This window comes from Jaculus jaculus, chromosome 14 (genome assembly GCF_020740685.1).
Source record: "Jaculus jaculus isolate mJacJac1 chromosome 14, mJacJac1.mat.Y.cur, whole genome shotgun sequence".
Classification (NCBI taxonomy): domain Eukaryota; kingdom Metazoa; phylum Chordata; class Mammalia; order Rodentia; family Dipodidae; genus Jaculus; species Jaculus jaculus.
Window position 1 is genome coordinate 11,815,354 of NC_059115.1, and position 13,059 is coordinate 11,828,412.

At 44.1% G+C, this 13,059-nt stretch overlaps 2 protein-coding genes and 1 non-coding gene across 3 annotated transcripts in view; all 3 read right to left on the reverse strand.

Annotated features, from left to right (window-relative positions):
• LOC101617395 (zinc finger protein 548) overlaps positions 1 to 13,059 on the reverse strand; it is a 473,530-nt gene that overhangs the window by 345,177 nt on the left and 115,294 nt on the right.
• Positions 1,432 to 10,278, reverse strand: LOC105945014 (zinc finger protein interacting with ribonucleoprotein K-like). Its single transcript, XM_045133693.1, has 4 exons — positions 10,131 to 10,278; positions 9,478 to 9,516; positions 6,332 to 6,458; positions 1,432 to 3,892 (listed from the first exon to the last, which is right to left on the reverse strand). The coding sequence occupies exons 1-4, from the start codon at positions 10,161 to 10,163 to the stop codon at positions 2,436 to 2,438; spliced, it is 1,656 nt and encodes a 551-aa protein (XP_044989628.1). The 5' UTR covers positions 10,164 to 10,278; the 3' UTR covers positions 1,432 to 2,435.
• Positions 7,550 to 7,652, reverse strand: LOC123454921. Its single transcript, XR_006633571.1, has one exon. It is a non-coding gene; the product is annotated as a U6 spliceosomal RNA (small nuclear RNA).

The window sequence follows — 13,059 nt, forward strand, 5'->3', positions numbered from 1 at the left end:
AAATAAAAAATAAAATAAATAAAATAAAATAAAATAAATAAAATAAAATAAAAAAAATAAAATAAAATAAAATAAAAAAATAAAAAAATAAAATAAAATAAAAAATAAAATAAAATAATAATAAAATAAAATAATAAAATAAAAATAAGAGTGTGGGAATGCTCACCATGTTGGTGGAAATGCAAGTAGACGTAACCAGTGTGGTTGGGTTTGAGAGACATTTTTTAAGTGAAACATCCATGTACACTGAATTAGTGGTACAGGAGAAATAAACACATGTGCATGCTAAGAACTGTATTCCTCTATTCATAGTTGCTTTATGTGTAACAGCTCAAAACAGGATTCAACTCAAGTGCCCACGAAGGTATGAATGGACAAAGAAAGATGAATAGATAGTGGCACAGTCACAGACCCAAATAATATTCAGCAATAAAAATGAAGCTATTCAAAAAGGAGTGGTGATGAATTCTCAAAATGAATTATACTAGGAGAAATATCCAAGAAAGAGAAAATATTGTATATTTTCATTTAAAAACTATACTCTTGTGAGTTAAATTATTGGACACTTGCAAACCTAAGGAACGTGGGAAGATTGTAACAGGGCATGAAGTAAATTATGGGCATATTTATCATCATTTAAATGATTTCATGAGTTTATGACACAATACTTCAAATTGAAATCCATAATACAGATTACTGCATGTCATGAATACATTAACAAGCTTTAAAAAAGGTAAAATCTGAGCCCCTGCTTTCTGGGAACAAGCTGTGGTAGCCCTACGTTGAATCGCTGTGTCCTCATGCGTGGAGAAAGACAGCACTTTACCAGTGCAGGAGAGGATGGAAAGCACTGACTGATACCACGATGCCAGGATACCAGACTACGGAACACCAGCCACGTCACAATAGGTACGTTCTGACTATAGGGTCTCCACAACCTCTGTCCTCATCTCCTATTTCTTTATTATTATTATTATTAATTTACTTTTTTATTGACAACTTTTGTAATTATAGACAATAACTCATGGTAACTCCCTCCCTCCCCCCACTTTCCCCTTTGAAACTCCACTCTCCATCCCCTTCCCCCTCTCAGTCAGTCTCTCTTTTATTTTGATCATATCCTATTTCTACAGCAAGAGATTTGAGGTAAAAAATATATATATAGATCACAAGACTACAAAACCTATCAATGTTTTTTTGTTTTTTTCCTGACAATGACCTCAGTGACTAGACATGCACAGGTCTCTAGATCCTGTGAATGCTGACAGCCACAATGAAAGATTCACAGATCCCGTTCATAAGAGACACAGTCCTCTAATTTGCTGCTGCCCCACCATGGCCAATTTTCGTATACCACTGAGGGTTCACATCTGTCTGGTCGTGAATGACAGACATCGGGACACAGCTATTTGTAGAAGCTTATGAGTGGCTTCACCTCTACATCCTGGGCAATGTGACGTCCTCTGAGGAAGAAGGAGCAAAGGCATCCCATTCTCACGAAGACAGGAACTTGTGGTGACAGACCACTTCTCCTCATGATATGTCACAGGAAGGACAGGCATCCAAGTTGCAAATTAGGGTAACAAAAATCCCTGCAGTTTCCTAGTTTTGGGCAGCAATACAAATCTGACCAAAACCAGAGTGAGAGTTATTTTCTGCGCCCCACTGCACATGTTGAGGCACACAAACTTCAGACACCCACAAAAGCCATCTACCCTTTCATTCCAAGCAGACGAAGTCTACAGTCTAGTCTTCCCACATAGTAAACTCCAAGGTTGAAGGTATCTTTAGGAATAAGGCATCCATTAGCATATAAAGCAGAGCACTGTGAAGAAGGCAGTTACCCACTTGTGACGGGAAGGTTGGAAACACTCACCCAGCTGTCATGTGACACTGATTAAAAACTTGTCCATGAAGGAGGTAAGAAATCTGTAGAAGCTATCAGAAGACTACAGATCAGATCTTCTTGGTAAAAACCGAGTCAAGTGTATGCTCCAACCAATGAACAAAAAGAGAACAAGTTCTCCACAAACCCTGTTCAAGACTCCCTCCAGGCAGTAGGCAGACATTGTTTTTTTAGCATGATGAGGTGACCAGAATACATTGAGCATGGTGGTAGAGGATGGTGACTTCTACCAGAGAAACTGAAAAGCATATAAATGGCAGGTGCCCTGAGAGGCTCAGTAGATAAAGAGCAAGCTCTGTAAGCCTCATTCATGTGAAAGCTCATGGGGAAAGTCACACTACTAAATGCTGGAAGTCATGCAACTTCAACTTCAGAGGTGACTCCTTCACAAAGGTTCTCTAGCAACATAATACTGAAGAAAGAAGGCATGCCCTATGGATCTACAGCTGCTCTCCAATATGAACTTTCAGGAGTGAAATGGGAGGCCTTAGTCTGAAAGCTTCTCCACATTGGCAATTTCACAGGGCTTCTACGTGTTGTGACATTTTTGGTGATGAATAAGGCTAGAGCATTGACTAAAGGAAAGCCCACACTGGTCACATTCATAAGGCTTTTCTCCAGTGTGAACTACCTGATGTTGAACAAGGCCAGACTTCTGGCTGAAAGACTTTCCACACTTGCTACACTCATAGGGCCTTGCTCCTGTATGAATTCTGCGGTGCTGAATAAGGATGGAGCTTTGACTAAAGGATTTCCCACATTCACCACACTTATAAGGCTTTTCTCCGGTGTGAACTCTCTGGTGCTTAATAAGGGTAGCTTTTTGGCTGAAGGATTTTCCACACTGGTCACATTCATAAGGCTTTGCTCCAGTGTGAATTCTCCGGTGTTGGTTAAGAATGGCACTTTGGCTAAAGGAATTTCCACATTCACTACACTTATAAGGCCTTTCTCCAGTATGAACTCTCTGGTGTTTAACAAGAGTAGCCTTTTGGCTAAAGGATTTCCCACACTGGTTACACTCATAAGGTCTTGCGCCCGTATGAGTTTTCTGGTGGTCAATAAGACTAGAGTTCTGTCTAAACAGTTTTCCACATTCACTGCACTCATAAGGCCTTTCTCCAGTGTGGATTCTCCGATGATCGTTCAGGTGGGAGGTTTGGCTAAAGAACTTTCCACACTCACTGCACTCCCAAGGCCTTTCTCCAGTGTGGACTCTCTGGTGCTGATCGAGTGAGTACTTGCCACGGAAGGTTTTCCCACATTTGTTACACTCATAAAGCTTTTTTCCAGAGGAGGCTTTTGGCTGGTGAGCAAGAGGGTGTTTGTCACTTGTAGATCTTTTACATTCTCCTGACTTGTGACTTTTAGGACCAGGCTTGTCTCCCTTCCCCTCAGTGATTTTATTCTGACTTTTAGGATTAGGAATATTTCCCCTCCCCTCAGTGATTTTATTCTGACTTTTAGGATTAGGAATATTTCCCCTCCCCTCAGCGATTTTATTCTGACTTTTAGGATTAGGGATATTTCCCCTCCCCTCAGTGATTTTATTCTGACTTTTAGGATTAGGAATATTTCCCCTCCCCTCAGTGATTTTATTGGACTTTTTACTGTTGGGCAAAGCCAGGTTCTTGAGAAGGCTCGATATGATTGGCAGGTCCTTCTCAACCTCCCAACTGGGAAAAGATTTGGCTGACGTGTGGAAAAGGCGTCGTGTCCAATGTGAGGCTTTGTCGTTGTCCCTCTTCAAGGGATTCTCTCTCCTAGTATGTTTTTGGTGTTGGTGAACTTTTGCACATGCCCCTACCCTGTGTTTCTGCTCAGGTATCTCAGCCAAGTGAAAAATATCGTGCAGAATTGGGACACACACTGCACAGAGGTGAGTTTCTGGTGCAAAAGGAGTTGCCTCAGAAGGCCTAACCTGTGTCGCTCCCATAGAAACCCTCTGCCCAGGTGTCTCTTCATCTTTGAGTCCATGCCCACAACCTGAAAGAGAATTGACAAAATGCATGTTGACTATACTTGGAGAAATTGCTATCACACACATTACACAGAATAATGCCATGTGTTGTTTTCTTCTTCCCCTATGGACAAGAGAGCAGGAAACAGGTTCACAGAGGGGTTGTAGGAAGTATCAGGTCTCTAATGATCACAGAATTGGGATGGTGGTGCTCACCAGATAAAGGACTGCACAGGATTTGCCAGTAGCCCCTAGATTCTATGGCACAGTGCTCACACAGCTGTCACTGAGTAACCTGAAAATACCCACAACTCTGGGCTGGAGAGATGGCTCAGCACTTAAGGTGCTTGCCTGTAAAGCCTAGTGACCTGGGTTCCATTCCCCAGTATCCACATACCCAACTAAAGCCAGATGTGTCTGGAGCTCATTTGTAGTGGCTGGAGACCCTGGTGTGTCAATTCTAATTTTCTCTCTTGCTCTCTTCTTTCCTCTCTATTTCTCTGTGCTTGCAAATAAATAAAAGTATTTTAATAAATACCCACAACTCACCCGTCTTTAGTAGAATGTTATCTGCTGGTGGCAACATCTGCACTGAAGGCTGCTTGTGTCCAGGTTCCATTCAATTGAAAATGAGTAGCAAGTATGCAGGTTTGGTAATTATATAACTAGATGGTATGTGTGAGGCAATATTGGAAATCATTACAGAGGGAACAGCATAAAGGAGCAATCAATGCACAGAACCCAGGGAAGATGGTAGTTGGGTGACAGAAAACACAGATAAAACAAGAAGCCAGAAAACTATCATGCATATGGGAAGAAAATGTTAAATGAGGTTTGACTGGTGGCGTTGACAAATAAGAGTGGTGGACACGGGACAGGGTCCTTTTATGATGTGAAAAGGCCCTGGATGCTACGCCTTCCTCTAGACATCCCCCACCACGCTCACACCTCCTCCACTGAAACCATGTTCACTCTTCCTCTAGACATCCCCCATCACGCTCACACCTCCTCCACTGAAACCATGTTCACTCTTCCTCTAGACATCCCCCACCACACTCACACCTCCTCCACTGAAACCATGTTCACTCTTCCTCTAGACATCCCCCACCACGCTCACACCTCCTCCACTGAAACCATGTTCACTCTTCCTCTAGACATCCCCCACCACGCTCACACCTCCTCCACTGAAACCATGTTCACTTTTTCTTTAATAAATATTTTATTTTTTGAAACGGGTGTGGTGGTGCACACCTTTAACCCCAGTACCAGGGAGACAGAGGTAGGAGATCACCATGAGTTCAAGACCACCCTGAGACTTTGCTTATTTACTTGAGAGAAAGGTACAGAATGAACGCGCCAGGCCTCTAGCCACTGCAAATGAACTCCAGATGCATGTGCCACTTTGTGCACCTGGGTTACATGGGTTCTGGGGAATCGAACACGAGAACTTTGGCTTTTCAGGCAAGTGCCTTAACCTCTAAGCCATCTTTCCAGCCTCGTGTTCACTTTTTGAAGGAACCAGATTGCCCTCCATAACTCAAAGAGTGTCACTACTGGTGCCCTCATGAAACAAGGCCCATGGGGGGGGGGGGGGGCGGGGATGTGCACAGAAAGTTTCTCAGCACACAGTAGATCACAGAAGAGAAAACACTAGTTTTTAAAAATCTAAAAGTGGTCCTGCCGAATGTGGTGGCTCATGCCTGTGATTCCAGTGCTTAATGAAATAGGACTGCTGTGAATTTGAAGCCAACGTGGGCTATAGAGTGAGTTTCAGGTCAGCCTGGGCTGAAGTAAGTTCCTGTCTCTAAATAAACAGATAGACAGACAGATGTTGAGAGATGATAGATATCAGATAGATGATAGATAGATAGACAGACAGACAGACAGATGGATGGATGATGAATGACTTAGCTAGGGCAGGTTCGTAAGAACAGTCCATGCTCCCATGATGGCTATCATGCAACTGGCAGCCATGAGAAAAGTCAGCTAATGTGACACAAGGTGACATCAGTTCACTTTCTAATATTTATTTGAGAGAGAGAACAGGTGCACCAAGAACTCCTGCCACAGCAAACAAACGCCAGATGCATGTACCACCTTGCGCACCTGGCTTTACGTGGGTACCAGGGAAATGAACACAAGCCATCAGGCTTTGCAAGTAAGGCCTTTAACTATTGTGCCATCTCTCCATTCCAGGCGTCTTGATTGTAGACACAGCCAGGGAAAGGACAACAAGATGGCATCCATGACTGCAAGATACCCAACTCCCAGACCACATGGGGCAGTGGATGTTAGGGTTGTTTAGGGTATGAACTACCTGGGGTAGTACACAGATCAGTGCCAGTACCCAGACTATGTAGGCCTAGAAGACTCAGAAGTTAACACACCCCAAGGTCTGCCTGGGGAAGAAGGTCAAGAATGACCCTTGGGGAAATACAAAGAGCCTAGGACACTGGTAGCCTTACCCAGAGAGTTGGTAAGTACAAAGTTGTGCAGCATTACACTGAGGTATAGGAGCCTCTGGGTCTCGTCAAGAAGTTTCCATTCTTCACGTGAGAAGCAAATGGCCACATCCTCAAAGGTCACACGGTCCTGCCATAATGGGGACAGGTCACTTCACAATCAAATTCTGCCCTAAGATCCCAAGAGTGTCACCTACTCGTATCCGTCCTCTGCTCCCCCCCTCCTCTTCACATTCCTACCTCAAAGAAACACCAGGACCTGATGCCACTGCTGCCCACTACACTCTCATGGTTCCAGTATCAATGTCATAGTACCAACAGTAGATAGGCAGGAAGATACCATCTAAACTGTGGACCTAGCATGGACGGCTGCATCTCTTCTTTCAGATAATTTCTCAAGAGTCCCCCAAATGGTGCCTCCTAGACACAACCAAATATGAGTGTACCCTTTACCCTATTTCCTCAATACCAGGGGTCTATGTCTTGCAGGTCACATTTTCCCTCCATGTGTATATGACTCTTCAGACTACACTCTCTCAGAGTCTCACTCCTATAGCTACCTCCAAATCCCTTTTCCTTATCTTAGTCATCTTCCTGCCCTCCGTACACGTTGCTTAGCACATAGCACCCAGAGAGTGATTGCCAAATTCAAACAGGACCCAGTAAGTGCCTTGGTCCTCCAATGGTCCTCATTGTCATTAAGCAGGCCATATAATTCTACTCTGAAGACCCTCCACACTGACTGTTCTTAGCTTTAATCTTAATTACCTAAGGCCATCTGTGGATTTCACATACCTATTGTTTTCTACTACTGATCTTTATATCCCCTCACCAGTCATAACCTTCCTTTTGCTTTTATTGTTTTAATTTGGTTTTCTCAAAGTAGGGTCTCAGTATAGCCCAGTCTGACCTTAAACTCATAGTGATCCTCCTACCTCTGCCTCCCAAGTGCTGGTATTAAAGTTGTGTACCACCTTCCTTTTGCTCTTAATGACAATTCAGATTCAGTGGCTCAAAACCTCAGTGGCTCTCCACTCCAGATCCAGTAACTCAGAGATGAACATTTGTGCCCCTAAACTTATGCATCCACCCAGACAAAAATCACATAAATGCATAAAGTCACAAAACAAAAAGCCTAGTGAACCAGAGCATGGTGAATCAGCACCATTTATATTCAGTATCAGTTTCGTCTGTATTAGCAATAGGTCATAAACTAGTAAGAGAAATTTATTTTATTATATGTGCATGTGAGAGAGATCCTTGTGCAAGGGCCATGCTAATCTCTGTATTGTTCCAATTTTAGTATATGTGCTGCAGAAATTATCAGTCTTTCTTTTAAAAAAAAATCATGGGCTGGAGAGATGGCTTAGTGGTTAAGCGCTTGCCTGTGAAGCCTAAGGACCCCGGTTCGAGGCTCGGTTCCCCAGGTCCCACGTTAGCCAGATGCACAAGGGGGCGCACGCGTCTGGAGTTCGTTTGCAGAGGCTGGAAGCCCTGGCGCGCCCATTCTCTCTCTCTCCCTCTATCTGTCTTTCTCTCTGTGTCTGTCGCTCTCAAATAAATAAATAAATAATTAAAAAAAAAGAAAGAGTTGCTCACATTAAAAAAAAAAAAATCATGTTTACATATTCACAAGCAGAGAGAGAAAGAATGAAGGGGGTGGGGGTGACACAAGGGCCTCTAGCCACGGCAAATGAACTCCAGACACATGTGCCACTTTGTGTATCTGGATTTATGTGGGTAATGGGGAATTGGATCCAGGCAATCAGGCTTTCCAAGCATGTGCCTTCAACAACGGAGCCATCTCTCCAGCCCCAGAAATTTATCTCTTATAGATCTGAAGGCCATTAAGTCAGAAGTAAAGGTGTCATCACAGTCAGGTTCTGGTAAAGGCCTGCTTCCAAGGCTGAAAGCCACACTTACTTTCCTTCATATCCTCAAATGCTAGAAAGAGCATTAGCTAGTTCCCTAGCCTATTCTTTTAAGAGCACTCAATAATCCCAAATATGTAGGGTCCATCCTCATGATCTAATTACTTCTCAAAGGCTCACCTCTAAATACCACCACACTAGGATCAGGAATTCAGCACTAAACTTTGGAGTAGACAAAAACACTTAGTTCTGGCCTCATGAGATCTTCTACTTAGCATTCCCTATTTCTCTGTGACTACCTTATGCATTAGAAACTCTGACCATCTGTCAGACAATCCTCTTTCTCCAAGCCCTTCTCATGACCACTTCTCTCCTACACCTGTTTCTCTGATGCTTAGCAGTTTACCCAAGTGTCCAAGACCCAGTTACAGCCTTGCCTTCCCTGGCTCATTATTACTATATTATGAGAAAATATATGGCCCCTCCTAATTATGATACACAGCTAAACCCTTGGCTAAACACTAACTACTACTGTTTTTGATATCACCACATTAAACCACTCCCCAAAGTTCAGCCCTATATATCTAGCCACCTATGTGATTGGTCTTTGAAATACCTTCTTCTTAGAAAGAAGCTCTTGATATACTCAATGAAAACAAACCCCATTCCCAACTTTAGATTTCATTTGATGAAGCTTCCATCTGTCCACATGCTAAATCTCAAAAGCCTGGACTAATGCTTGACTACCACCACCTTACCCTCTGCCAAAATCTGAACATCCAGGCACCTGCAAGTTAAAAACCAATCTGGGATTCTACCACTTTCTTCCATTTTGACAGCTTTATACCTGGCCTATCACTAAGAGTCACCCAGACAACTGTAATAGCTTCTTATTGCCTGTTCCACACACACAGTGTTCTCCATGCTCCAGAAAATGGAGGCTACTGGAAAAGACATTAATCACCACCCTCGTCTCTTCTAAATTTCCCATGGCTTTCATCATCTCTAGAACAGAAAATTTCTAAGAGTCACTGCAGATCTGAATCCGACCTTGCTGCTTTCAGCTCTCCCCCAGAGAAAGATCAGGTCAGCCTCACCTTCAATCATGTATGCATGTTGGGTCCAATGCCTGGCACAACCTTTGAGACCTCATTCTATTGTCTGCCACCAGCAAGAATGACTCCAAATAAATCCTCAACATAAGATCAAGATTGGAAACTTGGCTTTGGTCCAAGATAAGGTCATTACCGGTGAGACCCAAAGACTACCTCCACTCACCGGCATGAGTTCTGTATGCACTTCTGCTGTCATGGAAACCTGTGGGAAAAGGAAGAGATCATGAGAGGTGGCTCCACGCCTCGGGTCTGCGTGAGCATTAAAGCATTAGCAAGTTCTCTGGCTCTTCTCCTACATGACAGGGAGGGTCTGTCCTCATGACTTAATTACTTCTCAAAGGCCAAACCTTGAAATACCACGACTCTGGGATTGGGAGTTCAACATGTGAATTTTGGGAAGAGTAGAACAATTAGTCCTTGAGTTCTGGACCATCCAGTCAAGAGGACTTGCGCATGTCTTTCTTACGTCGAAAGCTCCTTACTGCAGACTCACACCAGCTGTGGGGCCTGCAACAAGGCCTCGAACTGTCAACTTCTGGAAAACTCTGAAGACGCCGCACTGATACCTCGTGTGCAAAAACTCTCCATGGTTCTCACTGTCGCGAGCGTAAAGGTAAAGTTCTTCACTTTGTTTTATCAGGCTCGCGTGTTCGTGCGCTCCAACGTTGCCCCGAGGATCTGCACACACGGGGGCCCCCAGCTGTCACCTTCCCAGGGACCCCACTCACGAGCGGCCCCCGCGGCACAGGACTGCCGCGCTCCCGCTCTAGGACGCGGTGATAAGGGCAAGGGAGGACCAGAGGTCACGAAACTGACCTGAGCCTGGTCCACGGGCGCGGACGCAGCCATCCGGCCGGCCGGACGCACAGGCCGGGGAGCGGGCGACGAAGACAGCCTCTCGTCCTCACCTCTCGCGGGACAAAGACGGCCCCGGGCTCTGCCCGCGAGGAGAGGGACGCCAGAGCCGCTGAAAGGAGCGCCACCGCGGCCTGGCCGGAAGTCCCGCCCCGCCCCGCCCCTCGCCGCTCCGTCCAAACGCGGAGACAGACCCGTCCTGAACACTCATTGGCTCAGCGGTGTGAGCAGAGCGTTCTGGGTAACGTAGTTCCCAGCGGCGTCAGGTCGAGATGCTGAGGATCTGCACCACCAGCAACAAAGAGGCTTAGAGGCTCCGGTGTGGGATGCTGGGAAATGTCACCAAGCTCTCCAGGGCAGGGTGGGACAGTGAGCCGTCCAGACACCAGACAGGCCTTCTGTCACTCTTCTTTTTATTCTAAATCCCTCAGTTGTAACCGGCGACTGTCCTACAGTTTTCCTGCCTGGCTGCCAAGCAGGGTCCCCTAGGGATGGCTTCTGGGATGCCACCCTGGGGCAGTTGGCCTCTTGGTCTACCGCTGGAGACTGTGAGTCTCCTTGAAGCTTCTAAGTTTCTTGGTAAACACACTTCCTTGTCCTCTGCTGTAAGATGCTCTATTCCCCTTCCTACCTGACCCCTCCAAAAAAGAGACCTTCTCAGATCGCATGTAGCTCCTCAAACTTCAAACATCCTGCCCGTCAGATAAAGAATTAAGTTTCTCTGGATAAAACGGGGTGAAGGGATTGACACTCCTGAGAAACGGGATCTGTGAGGGGCTCCCAAAGACTCACACTCTCCATGCTGGGCTCGGCTTTTTGGTTAAAGAACCTTCCATCGATAGGAAATGGTACCAGTGACCATCAAGTAGTCATGAAGCCCAACTAAGACTAAACATGACCAACGGTAAACAACTACCACAAAAGAAAATTGCCAGGAGTGGTGGTGCATGCCTTTAATCCCAGTACCTGGGAGGCAGGGTAGGAGGATCACTGAGTTCAAGGCCAACCTGAGACTACATAGTGATCTTCAGGTCAATCTGGGCTAGAGCTAGACTTACCTCAAAAGAGAGTGAGAGAGAGAAGAAAGAAAGAAAATTGAACATTGACTACAGAGTTTAAATGTGAAACTTTTAGAAATTAAACCAAGTCTGTGTTTGCCATCTGTATTTGTTTGGCTTCTATTTATCATGGAGATAAACTAATAGCCAAAGTTTCCCAGCATGATGGCACACACTTCACAAGAGCCTGAGGCCAGAGGTTCATGAATTCCAGAACAGCTTGGCTACATAGCAAATAAACAACTGACTCAAATAAACAACTTAATAAAATAAAATAACCTAATAAAACAAAAATCAACAACAAAAAAATGGCTTACCTGTATTGAAAGTCAAGTTATTTAAAGTTCACCTTTCATATGCCGACTGCCCCTTAGGGAAATTTTATAAAAGCTGCCAGAGTCACTGAAACTAGCTATACAGAAAATCTTTTACCTGCCCTGTTTGATTTTTATCTAGAAAGTCAACAAAAAACGTGTTTTTATTGGTTCCTGCCTATTTTATTGTTTCCCAAACAAGAAGCCCATTTCAGACTAAGTGAACACATGCAATCAGTTGCAGCTCCACAATGGTGGGTTCCCTGCTTGTCTTCTTAGTACTGAACTAAGTTAATTTCTTGATTTATGAGCTGGAAACACAAACTTGTCAAAGTAGTTATTGTTTCAACCAACCATATAAAATACTGAGATATATGTTAGCCTAACTGTGTATCCACTTAGGAAAGACACTGTGGTGATTAAATCAACTTTATAGGATCTAGAATTACCTAGGAGACAAGTCTTTAGACATGCATGCAAGGGAGTTTTGAGATTAGGTTAATTGAGGTAGGAAGACCCACCCTAACTGTTTTAGTAAAAGTATTCCTTGGTCCAGGGCCCCCAACTGTGAAGTGATCACCACCATTCATTGCTCTCTGCTTCATGACTGTGGATGGAAGGTGACCAGCTCCTGTGCCATGCCTTCCTCACTATGATATACCCTTTAGCTGTAAGCTGAAATAAACTCTTCTTCCTTAGGTTGCTCTGTGACAAGATTTTTGTCAAAGCAAAGGAAAGTAATTGATATAGACACTAAATCTGCATTTCCCTGACCATAATATCCCAGACAAGATCTCTCTTTTGATGAATATTTGTTTTCTGCAGCAAAAATGACATTACCCAACTGGTAAAACCATCACTTCAGCAATTATCATGGAGTCCTTATCCTAATAAAGAAGCCAGGTGCAGAAAATGTTTGCTTTTCTTCCATTATTTCAGGAAATGCTATTGAATTTCTGAACCTGCTGCATGCTTAGCATGCAATTCTGGTATATTCTTGATGTCTGCATACAATCCCATATTAAAGGAAAATCTGATCAAGGTGTCTGTGGCAATAAAATTGTAACATGAAATACTACTTTTTTCCAGTTGGAAACAGCCTGAGGCCAGTCAACCCTTTAGTCACATGGGGAGAGGAAAACTTTCCTCAGTGCTTTCTACTACCCTCTTCAAATTTACATGATGGACCTTTGCCCTGGCTCTTTACCTGTGACCACTCCTTCTCTTCAGTTACATACAAATACTACTAATCTTTACATGTATTTTCCTAAAGAGTCAGTTTTTCAGTGGCAATGGGAAGACTGCAGTTCCCTAATTACTTTGCAAAGAAAGAAATTTAGAATGGATCAAGGAAAAGCAAAGTACATGTATTCAGCAGAGGTAAGAAATACTTTAAATTTAAGCATGGGGGCTGGAGAGATGGCTTAGCGGTTAAGCGCTAGCCTGTGAAGCTTAAGGACCCCAGTTCAAGGCTCGGTTCCCCAGGTCCCACGTTAGCCAGATGCACAAGGGGGCGCA

What these genes read in the sequence shown, in the direction of transcription:
- LOC105945014 (XM_045133693.1), bottom strand. Translation starts at nt 10,163, where the DNA reads ATGGCTGCGTCCGCGCCCGTGGACCAGGCTCAG. An exon ending in CGCCCGTGGACCAGGCTCAG is followed by an intron (nt 9,517 to 10,130) that starts GTCAGTTTCGTG and finishes CTTTTCCCACAG; the next exon opens with GTTTCCATGACAGCAGAAGT. An exon ending in TGCATACAGAACTCATGCCG is followed by an intron (nt 6,459 to 9,477) that starts GTGAGTGGAGGT and finishes CCATTATGGCAG; the next exon opens with GACCGTGTGACCTTTGAGGA.